General features: G+C 53.1%; 1 protein-coding gene across 1 annotated transcript; it reads left to right on the top strand.

Annotated features, from left to right (window-relative positions):
- The first annotated feature begins 5,527 nt into the window (after positions 1 to 5,527).
- On the top strand, positions 5,528 to 15,606 carry MYL9 (myosin light chain 9). The gene is made up of 4 exons (XM_081033701.1): positions 5,528 to 6,090; positions 9,239 to 9,448; positions 11,355 to 11,516; positions 12,403 to 15,606. Exons 2-4 carry the CDS (start codon positions 9,265 to 9,267, stop codon positions 12,573 to 12,575), a joined length of 519 nt encoding a protein of 172 aa, XP_080889827.1. The 5' UTR covers positions 5,528 to 6,090; positions 9,239 to 9,264; the 3' UTR covers positions 12,576 to 15,606.
- Positions 15,607 to 16,146: the final 540 nt, after the last annotated feature.

Here is a 16,146-nt window from a genome sequence, read left to right as displayed (position 1 = left end):
GGTTGGTGCAAAAGTCATTGCGGTTTAAAGGGTTAAAAAAATTGGAAAAACCACAATTAGTTTTGCAACAACCCAATACCTTACCAGCTTCCTCTGAGAAATAAATGCTTAATAGCTGCTGTGTGGGAGCCAAGACGGCTGCCCTTGCTGACAACAGACGCCGTCTTTGCATACCCTCCGGACGGGGTACTCAGTACCCTCCCCAGGAGCTGCCTCCACCCTGACAGCCACATGCGCAGCACGCAATTCCTGAGCAGTCGCTCAGAGCTCACACTCCGGTGGGGCAGACACCGAACATGCCACAGATGAGTTCAAGTCCACAGTAGGTGGAGAAAAGGTAACATCACGCAGTGTGGCTGTGGCGACTGACAGCACCTCCTAACTGGGCAGGGAGGAGCCTGCTGGTCAAGCCCAGAAGGGCAGTGGGTGGTAACCAGCTTTGGTGGCTGGGAGTGGCATGCAGGGGAGAGCCTGGGGAAAGTGCATGCTAGGCAGGAACAGTAGACTCCAATGCCCAGTGGTAAGAACGTGCCTCTTAGAAAGTTCTTGGGCCAACTGACATGCAGGCCCCTGGTCTCCCAGTGCCGCAGGCCCAGGGGATGCGCAGAACCACCTTCCCAGGAACTTTGTTCCGTGGAGCCCTCAGAGCTCAGCCCAACCCTGCGCGCCACCCCCCCTGCCCTCAGGGCCGCCTGCTCTCATCTCTGGACCCTGTTAGTGACAGCGGAGTGTTCAGAGACCATGGGTGGCTCTGATTAACTCCTGGTCCTACCCCTTCCCTGTGACGGGGTGGGGTTGACATGAAGGGTAAGTGAAGAGGTTTCTGGTTGCCTTGGGCATTGAACCAGATACTCAGAGGTGTGAGTGAATGCAGGAGGCGGCCAGGCTGGACTTAAGGGCCACCACCCCGCTAGCAGCCCAGCTCTCCTCCTGAGGGGCCATGGACCAGTAGTGGGTTGTCTGTTACCCCTTCGGAGCCTGAGTGTTTCTGCTACAGCAGGGGAGGGGCCTTGGTGAGATCAGGGCCTCCTGGAGGGAGCCAGCACTCCCTGGGTCAGCACAGCGGGGATGGAAGGGGATGGAAGCGGCTGAGGTGCAGAATGTGGGCCTCACTCCCAGCCGCACTGGCATAGCAGTGGAGGGACCCCCGTCTTGAGTTGAAAGACTAGTATAATGAACACCACACCCTGTCCTTTACCCAGAATCACCAATGGTCAACATTTCATCATATTTGCATTATTCCTCTCAGGTACATACACACTTGTGGAGCCCTCTGCAAGTAAGCTGCATGTGCCATGCTACTTCACTCCCATATACACCACACAACTCCTAAGAAGAAATACGTACATGCCTGTATAACAATACCATGATCACCCGCTCACTTAACAAACCAGCGGTCTCGAGCACCTCCCTTACTCAGGAGGCTACTTGGGGCCCAGACGTGAACACCAGCTAAAGCACAGCCACACTCCAAACGCCCAGTAACGTCCTCGATGGCTTTTCCTTTGTATCCATCCAGGATCCAAGACCATTCGCTGCTTTATCATGTCTCTGTAGTCACCGAATCAAAAAGTTTCCCCGCATTTTTTTGCATTTCATGACACTGACATTTTTTAAGTGTCCAAGCATCTCGCTGAATATTGTAAAATTTGGATTTATGTTTCCTCATGACTAGACTCAGATTGAACAATTTGAACAAGAACATGACTAGATGATGTCCCATCTCCTATACTCTGTTCTATCAAGGAGACATTTGTCACTTCAGGGAAAGGTCGACAGCAGTTTCCCAGAGAAGCCGGAAATGAGTCCTTGGTGTGTGCAGTTCCAACGCCCAGCCCTTGGGGGAACAGAAAGGACCAGGATAGAGAGACAGGAGAGGCCCCCTGAAGGCTGCAGGGTGCTGGGAGGAGGCAGAGAGAGGGAGCAGGAGACTTCACTGTCCCTGGGGCCCTGAGAACCACCCACAGGGCTGTGGGTCAGTCAGGAGGGAGGTTCCCCTTCTAGACCCCTGTTCCCCCAAGGTCCCCAAGCCTTACGGAGTTCCCTAATATTAGAGACCCAAATTTAAGAGCTAAAACTATGAAACTCCGAGTAAAACATAAGGTAGGTGTAAATCTTCATGACCTTGGCTGAGGCACAAGTGTCTTGGATATGGTACCAAGAGCATAAGAAACTTTATCAAAGTTGGAAATACTTGTACTTCTTGAAAATATAAAAAAAATGAAACGATAACCCACAGAATGGGAGTAAATATTTGCAAATCACATATCTGGTACTGGTGTCATAGCTAGAATATACAAAGCACTTTTGCAACCCAACAACAAAATTTTTGTAATGGGAAAAACATCTGAAGAATCATTTCTCCAAAGAAGATATATAAATGTCCAACAAGCACATGAAAAGATAGTCAACATAACTAGTCATTAGGGAAATGCTCATTAAAACCACAATGAGACACCACTTCACACCCAATGGGCTGGCTAGAAACAAGTGCTAGTGAGGATGGGGAGAAACGGGAACACTGCTGGTGAGAATGTAAAATGGAGCAACGTGGTGACAAACACTTTGGGAGTCCCTCAAAAGTTCAAAAATAGAGTTACCAAAGGACCCAGCAATTCCACTCCTAGATAATACATCAAAAAAAAAAGTGAAAACACATCCACACATAAACTTAGACCCCACTGTTCAGAGCATTCATAATAGCCAAAAAGTAGAAACAACCCAAGGGTCCACCAACTGATGAATAAATAAACAAAATGTGGTGTATCAATAGAAGGGAATACTATTCAGCAATGAAAAGAATAAAGAATTGTTACATGCTACACCAGGGATGAACCTGGACAACATTATGCTAAGTGACACAAGCCAGACACAAAAGGCTACATATTGTATGACTCCGTTTACATTCCATTTCCAGAGTAAACAAATCGAGAGGTAGAAGGTAGATCACTGTTTGCCAGGGATGGGAAGAAAAGGGGGTGCAGAGTGACTGTTAATGAATTCAGAGTTTCTTCCGGGGGTGATAAAAATGTTCTGGAAAGATGGCATGCTGATGGTTGTATAACTGTGAATATTCTAAAACCACTAAATTGTATACTTGAAAAGGATAAATTTTATGGTATGTAAGTCATAAATTTTTTTAAAAAATGTAAACAGAGAAGCCCACAGAATGGGAGAAAATTTTTACAAATCACACACATGGTAAGGCATTAATATCCAGAATATATAAAGAACTCTTACAACTCAACAACAAAAACATAACCTCATTTTTTAAGTAAGCAAAGACTTTGAACAGACATTTCTCCAAAGAAGATAGACAAATGGTCACTAAGCACATGAAAAGATGATTAACACTAGTTGTTAAGAGAAAGCAGATCAAGGCCACAACGAGAGACCACACCCATTAGGAAAGCTGTTACTACAAAAGAAACAAACAAAACAGAAAATAAGTGTTGGAGAGGATGTAGAGAAATTGGAACCCTTGTGCACTACTGGTGGGAACGGAAAATGGTGCAGCTTCTGTGGAAAACAGTATGGCAGTTCCTCCAAAAAATTAACAGAATTGCCAAATGATCAGGCAATTTCATTTCCAGGTATATACCCCAAAGAATCAAAAGCAGGTACTCGAAAGATACTTGTACACCCATGTTCGCATCAGCATTAGTCACACAGCAGCCAACAGGTGGAAACAACCTAGAGTCAGTCCATCAGCAGGTGAATGGATAAGTAAATGTGGTCTTTCCATACAATGGAATATTATTCAGCCTTAAGGAAGGAAATTCTGACACAAGCTCCAACATGCATGAACCCGAGGACACTATGCCAAATGAAATAAGCCAGACACAAAAGGACACATACTGTGTGACTCCACTTACACGAGGTAGCCAGAGCAGTCAAATTCGTACTGAGAAAGTAGAGTGGTGGCTGCCCAGGGGTACAGGGAAGAGAACAGGGAGCTACTGTGTAATGGGTACAGGATTTCAGCTGGGGAAGATGGAAAGGTTCTGGAGATGGATGGCGGTGATGGTTGCACAACAATGTAAATGTACTTAATGCCACTGAACTGTACACTTAAAGAGGGTTTAAACTGGTAAATTTTATGTTATTTTACTATACACGCATGGAGGGGAGAATGTAACAAAGCCAAATGTTAACAACGGGAGAATCTGGATGAAGGTATACAGTTCTTTGTACAGTTTTTATAACTTCATTGTAAGTTTGAAATTATTTCAAAATAAAAAGTTTTAAAAATTAGTATGTCCCAAACAGAACTTTTGATCTCTCCACAAACCTGCTCCTTCCATAGCTGACCCGTCTTAGAAAGTGGCAGCCCTACTTCTCCCCTTGCTCAGACCAAAGCCCTTGGAGTCATCCGTGCGGCTCTCTCACACACATTCCACCCCATGTGCAAATCCTATTGGATGCAACTTCAAAATACTTCCAGAATCGCCCCCTCCACTGCTCCCACACTAGTCTAAACACATCATCTTGCTGAGGAGCTGCTCACTGGTCTCTCTGCTTCCGCCCTTGGCCCCTTCCGTCCATTTTTAACACCACACCCAGAGGGATTCAGTAGAAACCTAAGCCTCATCGTGTCACCCTTCTGCTCAGAACTCTGATGTCTTATGGTGGTCTACAAAGAGCCAGAGGCTTGGTCCCTGCAGCTTCCCCGCCCACATCTCCCACCCCTCTCCCCTCCCTCCCCACAATCACACTGACCTCTCACTGCCCCTTAACCAGGAGCTGTACAAGCGCCCCCTACAGGGCTACAAAGCCATGCCCACCCACTGGGCATGGCTTTCCTTCAGGTCTGCCCAGATGTCACGTGCACGGGAGGCACTCCCCACACACACACCCGTTATGCTCTCTCCTCTCACCCTGCTTTATTCTCCTTCAAGGCACTTATTTCTACTCCCCAAGCCATGTAGCTACTTGTTCATGGTACTTCCCTCCACAAGTTGCTTTCTGAGTGCGATGCCTTTAGTTCATTGCTGTTGCCCCATCACCCAGCACAGTGCCTGGCAGGTAGTAGATGTCAGTTAATTATAACATAATTGGGTGTTGGAAAGTTCCCTTGGGAACGTCTGTGTTGAACCAAAGGGGACTGGGGAAAGAAAGTTGGGGTGGAGTCCAGGTAGGGGTTGATGGGTAAGGTGTTCCTTCAGGGTTCAAACGAATAGACAGGATCTGATGCCTGATTGGGGAGGGGAGTGAAGGGGAGGGGCGGGGAGGGGTCTGTCCTCCCAGACTCCATCCTCTCATGAAGGCCAGCAAGACGTGGGTAGGGGGAGTTGCCACTTCGAGAATGCACCCATGTCCCCCTGCCCCTCCAGCTGGTGCCGCGTTGCTACGTGGTGGCTCTTTCTGGCTACTCTTTCACTGAATCCTCACCACCACCCTCCCATTTCACAGGTGAGGAAACTGAGGACAGCTGGAGAGAATGACTTGGCCGAGGTGGACCATACCCAGAGTGGTCCCACCCAAATGCCATGTGCGCAGCACACTGGCAGGGGCCTGACTGGTGGCCCTTTGCGTGAGGACAGTGTGTCCTCTCTGACGTGCCTCTTCTCTCCGGACTGGAAAAAGAAAAGCCATACTTGGCCTGGTGGAAGGAAGGCTTCCCCTGGGAACCGGCGCCAGGCAGGGGGGCCTTGGGTGGAAAGCTGGGGGTAGGACCTCAGAACTGGATGTTCTGCCTGCGTCGCTGGAGAGGAGGGGACGGCCCGGATGAAATCCCCGTCGCCAGGCGGTCCGAAGCCCCCACTCACCCCATCACCTCCCCCTGCCTGCAATGGCGGAGGCCTTCGCCGGGATTGGGGGAATCACCAGGAGCGCCCCGACCTCCCAGCCAGTGGGTGGAGGCCAAATAAGGCCGGGCTGGCGGCCGAGGCCCCGCCCCGCCGCGCGCACATTCTTCTGCCTTGTAAGGCCCGGCGCCGCGCCCCGCCCCCGCCCAGCCCCGCCCCCACCCGCGCCCAGCGCGCTCCGCACCCGGCTCCGCACCCGGCTCCGCACCCGGCTCCGCACCCGGCTCCGCACCCGGCTCCGCACCCGGCTCCGCACCCGGCTCGAGCGTCTTCTTCGTACCAGGTGGGAGCCGCCGGCTGGCCCCAGTGGCACACAGTAGGCTGTGTGACGGCTGGGGCTGGAACTTGGGACAGGTCTCACGGAGGAGGATGTCGGAGGGTGTCTGGGCAGGGACAGCGGGCATGGGGCCGGGGCTGCGAGGTGGCACGGGTCCCCCGGGGCGGGCAGCAGAATGACTGTTCCCGGGTCTAGGAACCCGTGGTCGTTTGGCAATGTAAGAGTGTCCAGGCCGTGCCGCTCTGCTGTGGAGTTAGAGACGCCAAGCCCAGAGCTCTGGGAGGCCCAGGAGGAGAAAAGGGGGTTGTAGCCGCAGGTGTTCCCTGTCCCAGTAGACCCTTGTGTGTCACAGACAGGAAACTGAGCCCTGTCAGGCTCAAAACTCCTCCTGAGTATCGAGCCCCCCACACACACACTTCCTGGGGCAGGAGAGGGATGGATGGGGTAACCTTGCCCACACACCAAGGCTATGTGCCATGCACCAGGGCTTCCCCACGCTGGGCCATCTGCCCATCAGTGCCTGTTGGGTGGGGAAGGTCTGCAAGGGCCCTGGGAGCTCAGCCCTGGGGGCCAGACAAGAACCTGGGCTGCGGGGGAACTCCGGCCAGCTCCTCCCCAGCCCTCTAGCTATGCTGGCTGCTCTCAGGAAAGAGATAACTCGGCCTCAGACGAGGGAAGTTCATGAGCCAGGCCCCTGGCTCTGTCAGCGACCAGGACCGTAAGGTAATTCAGGACACAGGCCTTGTCTTTGCCGTTATGGGTTTTCAGGCACCTGGTTGCAGCCAGGCCAAATACCAGCCATATCTGACCCCTGGTGTCTAGGACCCCCAGGAGGGGGAGGCGCTGGCTGCAGGGTTAAGGGTCCAGTCTGTTTCTGACCCCAGTGCTTCAACTAAGCCTAACAACTGCCCCTGCTCATAGAGCCCTCAGCTGCCGCGGGCCCCCCATGAGCCTCTTACGGTAGATGCTTCCTTCTGTGTTTAGGCCTTGAGGGCACGAAGGCCTGAACATTGCTACCCACTGACCCAAGCCTAGTCCCTGGCTTCTGACTGGACTCTGCCCCTGTCGTGGGCACTCCACTTCCCTTCTTGGGCCTCTTTTACCTGCATGGTGCGGGGCACCCCACCGTCCCCACCGTTTCCCAAGATTGCTGGGATGGACGAACTGTAGAGTTCAGTGCTCTCAGCCATCACACATCACCTCCACCACCCCAACAGGGAGGGCAGGGATAGGGAGGCAGACGGGCCCGAGCAGCCCAGCCAGTGTCAGAGCAGTGGGTGAGCTCCCAACCCTTCCTGCCTCTGGCCATGGCTTCCTCCTCACCATGTCTGCCCTAGAGTTTTGCGACATCAGTGAGGATGACCATCACGGCCTCTGCTGGGTACAGTGGACTTCTCCTCAGCTGCCTTATGTGGGTGCCATGAGTCCAAGTTCCTAGAGAACGTCGGGCTCAGAGCAGGACTGGGCCCCACAAAGCACTAAACCTCAGGAGAGACTGGCACTCCCTGCCCACGGCACCATCGCGCCCAGACCACAGAGAAGGGCTTTTGTCCACCTACTGTAGATCATGTGAGAAACACCGAGGGCAGGAGGGTATCTGAGCAGCCAGTGTCTTCATGACTACAGGCAGCTGTAGCCCTGGGAAAGGGGGGGCTGGCCAGGATCCCAGCTGAGGGTTTAAGATCTCAAAGGCCAAAGCCCAAGCATGACTTAAATACACATGGGATATAGGCCTGGAGACAACTCAAGGAACACTTAAAACTACACAATTTGGGGTAAAAAACGGACAGAGAAGGCTTTCTGAAGGCCCTGGATAAGGGATTCAGGACATAGGAAAGAGGGCAGCAGTTCCTGGGACCACAACTTCCTCAGCCAAGGAACACACAGCACAAGGTGTTCAGGAGCACAGTCCCCACAAGCCATGACAAGGGTTCAGGGAAAGAGCCCCTTGCTGAGCCTCAGTTTCCCCATCCGAACAGTGGGGGCATAGCCTGGCCGTGGTTGCCCTCACCGTCATCCGTTAAACAAGCATCTGTTAGCCCCAATGTGGGCTTTGGTATAAACTGGGGTTCACACCAGCCCGATTGACTAGGAGAGAGACCTTTAAGTGTTTATTGTCAAAGCAAAGGTGGGAAAACTGTTCCTCGAGGACTGGGCTGGAGAAGGAAGGGCATCCCAGGGGGAGAGACCAAGAAGGAAAGTCTGGGGGTGTCTAGGGAACAGCTAACAGTCCAGCTTGGCCAGATCACGGATGGCAGGAGGGACAGTATGGGGTGCCATGGTAAGCCAGAGAGAAGCGCCTGGAACGCCAGGCTGACAAGCCCAGACTTGCTCCAGGTGGTGGCAGGAATCTGAGGGCTTCAAGGTAGAGTGACAGGTGCAGATCTGGGTCTGTACGGGATGAGAGAGACCCGCGGGGGGCTCGGAGGCCAGGTCTAAACAAGGGGGCAAGACGTTGAGGTTCTCAGCCTGGGGGAGCCTCATGCCCCCATAAGCACTGAGGAGTGAGAACCAGAGGTAGGGCCCAAATCAGGTCTATCACCCACCTAGGAGCTGGTCAAGTGTGGGCAGCTGGGGGGAGGGGAGACTGGCCGGAGCAGGGCCTTCCAGAACCTTCCAGAACCCCAGGGCAGGGAGCTCAGAGGGATGGGGAGGAAGAGGAATGTCAGGAATGCAGGGCCACTGATCCAGCTCCTTGCTATTGTGGGAGGGAGACGGGGAGCCTCAGAGCCTCCCACATGTCGACCCATCTTGTCACGTGCAGAGAGAGATGGACAGTGTGTAAATGCTATTAAGGATTAAAGGAGATAAACACGGAAATGACTGGCATGGAACACAATCCTAAGTGTTTTACCCAAACAGTGAAAATAGCTTCCTCCGTGCCCGACCCTGTTCCAGGGCCTTTTTTGGGCACTAAGTCAGTCAATCTCTACTGCTGGGCCCTGCTCACGTGCCCATTCCCAGCTGAGGAAAGTCACTCCAAGAGGCAGAGGAAGTTAAAGCCGTGCGTGTCTGCATGAGCCTGGTGGCAGGACTCCCAGGCCCGTGGACGGCCTGCCACGCCAGGCCCAGGCACTGACAGCCAGTCTGGGGTGGGCAGCATGCTCCCGCCCGGGGTCTCAGGCTCTCTCTCCCCCCCACCCATTTCCTGCAGGGAACCCCCACCCACTGGAAGCCAAGATGTCCAGTAAGCGAGCCAAGGCCAAGACCACTAAGAAGCGCCCGCAGCGGGCCACGTCCAATGTCTTCGCCATGTTTGACCAGTCCCAGATCCAGGAGTTTAAGGAGGCCTTCAACATGATCGACCAGAACCGAGACGGCTTCATCGACAAGGAGGATCTGCACGACATGCTGGCCTCACTGGGTGAGCAGCGCGGCGTGGGGTCTGAGTGTCTGGGAAGGGCTGCAACTGGAGCAGGCTGTGGGGCTACTCATCACTTAGGGGGCACCCCCCGTGGAGTGACATGCAGTACCCACCCTGGGTAGGAAGTGCCATTACTTTCCCCATTTAATAGGGAAAACTGAGATAGGGAAACTGAGGCACAGAGCAGTTTGGCACTGGGTATGAACCAGGGCAGGACTGCCTCAGGCAGCGGTGTGGATTGGGCTGCCCAGTTCTGTCATTTAAAGACAGGAATCAATGATTAAAAGTTTGAACTGCACAGGCTTTCCATTGTACGGATGGGGCAACAGGCCTAGAGCGGAAGCCAGAGCCAGAGCACCTACTCTCCTTCAGAGGTCACCTGTGCCAAGCTCTCAGAGCCTCTCTGACTCCAGTGACTTCCCCAGAATCAGAATCTTACAGCTGAAAGGGCTCAGGAATCTAGTACAATTCACCATTGCTCAGATGGGGAAACTGAGGCCCGGAGGCCAGGCTTCCAGACACCACCACCCAGCCTGTGGCCCTGCCTCCACAGCCCTCCCCATGTGCTGGCCGGACAACCACCCTCAGCCCCAGTTCCTGGCACCCCCTTCATCCAGGCCAGACACTGGAAGAGGGGGAGCTTCTGGCAGCAGAGAAGGCAGCCTGTGGTCAAGCCCCGAGAGCTGGGGCCCAGATAGGCCCAAGGCCGTTCCTGGCACTGCCCCTGCCTCCCGCTCAGTGCCCGTTTCCCTTCCTGTGCAATGGTGACTGAGGCCCTCGTGGGCACCCCCTCAGGAGGTCACCCAGCAGGAAGGAGGACTGAGGCCTCGTGGGGGAGGAGGGGCTGCGTGTCCTGAGGTCACAACTCCTCTCGGGCCTCAGCAGGGTGAGTGCAGGTCAGAGGAGACAGGGACACGAAGACTCCGTCCCATTTATGAGGCAGTGCCCTGCACCCAGGACCCTAAAGCCCAGCGACTTGATGGGCGTCTACCCAGAAAAACCCCCACTCCTGTTTGTAGCTCATGTTAGTTGGTCCACTGATGAGTCATGGTCTTTTTGGTTAAGAACATAATCCTCAAGTTGAAAACAAAAACAGCAAATAAAATAGGAAGCAGCTCTGCAGGTTTTAAATCTTAAATCTCAAAGCAATCCTATTGGGTAGATGTGATTATCATTCCCACTTTACAAATGAGGAAACAAAGGCTCAGAGAGGTTAAGTAATTTGCCCAATGTCACACAGCTACAAAGTGGTAGAGCTGGGATTTGAACCCAGCAGTTGACTCAAGTCCACAGGGCTGTGCTAATCATTATGTGTCTTTAACAACCGTTGCCTTCTTCATCTTCATAATTCTCCTTCCTAAGAGGCTGGGGAAACCAAAGCACAGAGCTGGGATTTAAACCCCGGCCTCTGTGACACCAAAGCTCACTGATTTAACCACTTTCAAAACTCTGCCTGGAATCTGGGGCCTGCCTTCCTGAGTTCAAACGTCGGCTCCACTCCTTACTTGCCATGTAACCTCTGACAAGTCGCCTCACCTCTGTGCCTCAGGGTCTACACCTGTGAAGTGGGTGCAGGACTGCTGACCTCACAGGTGGGGCAAGTTATATACAGTAAGGCACATGGAGCCCCAGACGCAGTAAGCAGTCAGTAGGTGGTGGCTTTTACACTCTAGAGAGCACAAGAGATCTCAGGCACCCAGCCCAGAGGGGGAAACTGGTCCCGGCAGCCAGGGAAACTGGAGGGAGCGAGCAGTCAGACAGCTGGCCGCCCAGCAAGATGCTCGACAGTTTGCAAAACTTCCTATCTCCTATCTATAGCCTCTCCCACCAGACTATGAAGGGAAGGGTAAGGGAGGCAGGAGGGGACAGGTGATGACAATAGGCACGCATGCCCTACCTGCTGCAGGAAAGAACCCCACTGATGAGTACCTGGAAGGCATGATGAGCGAGGCCCCGGGGCCCATCAACTTCACCATGTTCCTCACCATGTTTGGGGAGAAACTGAATGGCACAGACCCCGAGGACGTGATCCGCAACGCTTTCGCCTGCTTCGATGAGGAGGCCTCAGGTCAGCAGCTTCCCGGGGCCTGGACAGGGCTGGGGCTGAGCATCTCGGCCGGGCGCCCCCGTGTGTGCCAGGCCACACTGGGATGTCGGGGCCCCTGCCCGCACCGGCCAGAACAGAAGTCACCCACCTGTTGGTTTCTGGTGCCAGAACTGTAAAAGACACAGTTTCCTTGTTCTCTCCCCCAAATGCTAGACCCAAACTGTCCATATCTGCCAAGGCTCCCTTCTTGACTTCACCTGTTGGTCCAACACACTCTACCTCTGCATTAGACCTTTCCAGAAACCAAACCATTTCAGACCTTCATGGCCAACAGGGTACAGAAACAAGCCACCGTCCTCAAGTCTTCCAAAGGACTTTCTGTCCCATAGCTAGTTTTGCCCAGGCCCAGGCCAAAGTGACGCTGGCAGTAGTAGTTTCAGTAGTTTCTTGGGGGCCACAGGCCTAGTATGTACGCTGAGAACATTTTCCTGATGACTTTCATGGTCCCCTACCAGGTTGGCATTATTTTCATCCCCATTTCCAGTTCAGACAGGCACAGAGAGCGCAAGTAACTTGCCCAAAGTCACACAGCTAGGAAGAAGGGTGATCAGTATTCAAATCCAGGAAGTAGAACTCGGGCTCCTGCTCTTAACGCAAGACATACGCAGCCCCCCAGCACTGACAGCCCCAGGTTCCCCACAGAGACACCTCCAGAGAGTCCCACTGCAGAACTCTTCCTTCTGGGGCTCTGGTGACTTCAAACCGACCAGAGACTAAGGCTGTGTTTTTTCCTGGCCCCATCCCCTCGCTACAAGTTCTGCAAAGACCAGTGGGGGGACAAGGGGTAGGGGACGTTGGGACGTCCCAGCCCGAGTCCCTGCCTCATGCACCTTGGCCCCGCCCCCAGGTTTCATCCATGAGGACCATCTCCGGGAGCTGCTCACCACCATGGGCGACCGCTTCACAGATGAGGAAGTGGACGAGATGTACCGCGAGGCGCCCATTGATAAGAAAGGCAACTTCAACTACGTGGAGTTCACCCGCATCCTCAAACATGGAGCCAAGGAGAAAGACGACTAGTGCCCCCTCCCCACCCCCAATGCCCAAGCCCGTCCCAGTCACCTGCTCCCCACACACACTGCACCAGCTCCCATGCCCACAGGGGATCCTCCCTCTGAGGGGTTAGGGGCCCAGCTCCCAGTAGAGGAAACAGGCCAAGAAGGCACAGTGCCAGGCAGGGGTCACACAGCCAACGTGAGGCAGGTGTGCCCACTGTGACCCGCCAAGAAAGGCTCTAGGGAGCTGGGCCAGAGGGCTGGGCCTGGAGGCACCAAGGGGAGTCCCCAGTAGAGAGCCCAGGCCGCGGCTGCTGCATGCCCTGTCCAGGGCTGGCCCCACAGAAAGGGCTCCGTGTCCCGCTCTGGGACACCACTTCACATCCACCCCATGCAGGGCATGAAAGCCCTTTCCCAGCCACTGCCACAAACACACGAACCTCACCACGGTCCTTCTCAGAGGCAGGATGCCGGAACCCTGCCCTACGCCCGCCCTGCCCCCAGAACACCCCCCACCCCACCGGGTATGTGTTCCAGAAAATGCATGCAGGGTGGCTCTGGTCCCGGGAGAGGCAGAGTCTCTAATAGAAGGCTAAGCACTGCTTTGGGTCCGTGTGTCTGTGGTCAGTGAAATAAGGGCACCCCAAGGCCCCAAACACCCTGCCGCCCTCTCTTCCCATTGCTAGTGGCTGCCCTATCCTGCCCAACCCCAAGGTTCAGCTGAGACCAGACCTGCAGTGGGGAGGGGACAGAGGTGCTGAGGGAAATGGCCGTCCTGGGACGGAGAGGGCAGAGTGGGGAGGGCCCACAGGAATCACCATAGGAAATCCTGATGAGGGGTTCTGAGCCTCTGGAGGGGCAAGGGTCAAGGTCACATGACCTTCAGGACTAGAGCCTGGATCTCCAGGGTCCCCTCAGTGCTCTTAGGAAAATGGAGGCTTCGGGAACAGTGAGGAGGCCGCATCCAGTAACTCGGGTGGAGGTTTCACGGCTTCTGAGGTCAGCTCCGGGCAGCCGCCAGGGGTGCTCTGGGCTGCACCCTCCACAGCTGGAGGGTCAGTTTGACCAGCAATGCAACAGGTCACAGCGTTTTACATCCCACATGCACACAAGACGGGGAGGGCTGGGGTTCCTGTTGATTTGAATGATGGGGCACCACCAACAGCACCTAGGGCATAAGAGGAGCAGAAATACTGGTTCCACAGTGAGCCGAGGGGGGCAGGGCAGCCTGAGGTCAGCCAGCGTGGGGCGCGCAGAGGGAGGGCTAGACCAGGACCTCTGGACGCGACACAGCGCTCAGGCTGTGGTTGGACACATCCCACCTGATCGCAACGAAGGTCAGGGAGCAGGTGCTGGGCCCAGCTTGGTCCTGCTGCCCTCCCTGAGGGTTACCCAGAGCCAGGCAGCCACAGCACATGGCCAAGGTCCGACAGCAGCACCGAAAGGGAGGCCTGAGCACTAGAAATCCCGCAATGGCCCAGACGGCCCTCACCTCCAAGTACTAACCTGCCCCGACCTTGGCGCCAGGCTTCCCAGCCAGGTCCTGATCAGAGGCCCAGGAAACCCCTCCTCTTGCCTCCAGATTGAGCCCCATGAGTACCTGATCAACGCCAGAAAGAGCTGCTTCAAACAAGTTCCAACCAGGCCCTAAATACTGCCCCAGACTCAGTCCTAACCATACCTTTGACCCTGGCCCCAGACTATGGGCCCTGAGCAACCCTCAGCTCAACCCAATGCTGAACCTGGCCACCCACTCTGCAGCTGGCCCTGAGGGAGTCCCAGAGTACTGGCCATGCATGCCTGACACCAGGGTCACAGGTCTTTCTGCAGAGCCACGGTGGCACCAAAGGCCTTCACGGAAGAAGGCAAGGACGTAGTGAGGGACGTTGGTGGAGAGACAGGCAAATTGGTCAGTGGAACAAAGAGTCCAGAAACAGACCCACACATTTGTGGAACTTTCTATATGACAAAGGTGCTGTATCAGATCAGAGGGGAAAGGAGGGACTCAATCAAAAGGAGCTGATACCCACTGAAGGGGCTACAATGCAAAAAACTCTCAATGCCACGTAATGGTGAGGGTGAGAACGGGGAGCACACAGAATTCTCATACACGACGGGGGGAGTGTAACCAGGTACTACAACCAGTTCGGTAAACTTTGGCAATATATACTAAAGATAAACAGACGCCTACCCCAGGACTCAGCAATTCCTCTCCTAGGTAGGTACATACCCAACAGAAATGTGGACACATGTTCCCCAAAAGGCAGGTGCCAGAATGTTCACAGGAGCTCCACTCTAACAGCCCCATACTAGAAACAACCCAATCTCAGTAACAACCCAATCTCGCCAGTAGAACGAACAAAGAAATGACAGTGAACCACAACTCCATGCACCAACATGGATATATCTCAAGCAAAAATACCAGACACAGGGTGGCCGGGAGGGGTTGCCTGTTCGATTCCCACAGGGGCCAGTGAGCTGCGCCCTCCACAACTAGACTGAAGACAGAGCTGCCGCTGGGCTTGAGGGGTGGCCGGATGGCTCAGGTGGTTATAGCGTGAGCTCTCAACAACAAGGTTGCGGGTTCAATTCCCACATGGGATGGTGGGCTGCACTCCCTACAACTAAAGATTGAAAACAGCAACTGGACTTGGAGCTGAGCTGTGCCCTCCACAGTTAGATTGAAAGACAACGACTTGGAGCTGATGGGCCCTGGAGAAACACACTACACTGTTCCCCAATATTCCCCAATAAAATTTAAAGAAAACCACAGACACAAAAGAGTACACATTTGTATCAGGATTCAAACGGGGGATAGAAACCACACTGGTTATTTCAAATTATTTCAACAGAGATCATTTAAATAATTGTCAACTAGGTATAAAGTTTTAATTAGGTAACTGAAAGGGTAAAAAGAGAACACAAATCAAATACATGGTGATGGAAGGAGAACTGACTCTGGGTGGTGAACACACAGTGGGATTTATAGATGATGTAATACAGAATTGTACACCTGAATCTATATAATTGTACTAACAATTGTCACCCAATAAATTAAAAAAAAGAGAACACAAGCAATTTGAAAGTATGAGTGGAAACACAAGAAACAACAGAAAATTTGAATAGATATGAAGAAAGTGAAGACAAAACATTTGCAAATCGTATCTGATAAGACTTGTATATAAAGAACTCTCACAAACTCAACAAAGAGAAATAACCCAGTTTGAAAATGGGCAAAGGACATGAGGAGACATTTCTCCAAAGAAGACATGCAAATAGCCAATCAGCAAACTGAAAGATACTCAACATAATTATTCACTGGAAAATGAATGGCAATAATAACAATAATAATAAAATAATAATACAAGTGTTAGGGATGATGTGGAGAAATCAGAACCCTCATACACTGTTGGAGGAAATGTAAAATAGTGTAGCTATTTTGGAAAATAGTCTGACAGTTCCTAAAAATGTTAGACATAGAGTTCCCACATGACCCAGTAATTCTACTCCTAAGTATATGCCCAAGAAAATAAAAACATACATTCACAAAAACTTATACACACAAATGTTCATAGCAGCATTATTCAAAATAGCCC

The sequence above is a fragment of the Rhinolophus hipposideros genome (assembly GCF_964194185.1).
Source record: "Rhinolophus hipposideros genome assembly, chromosome: 22".
In the NCBI taxonomy this organism is placed as follows: domain Eukaryota; kingdom Metazoa; phylum Chordata; class Mammalia; order Chiroptera; family Rhinolophidae; genus Rhinolophus; species Rhinolophus hipposideros.
The sequence above is the reverse complement of the archived record's forward strand: the minus strand, read 5'-3'. Positions and strand labels throughout refer to the sequence as shown.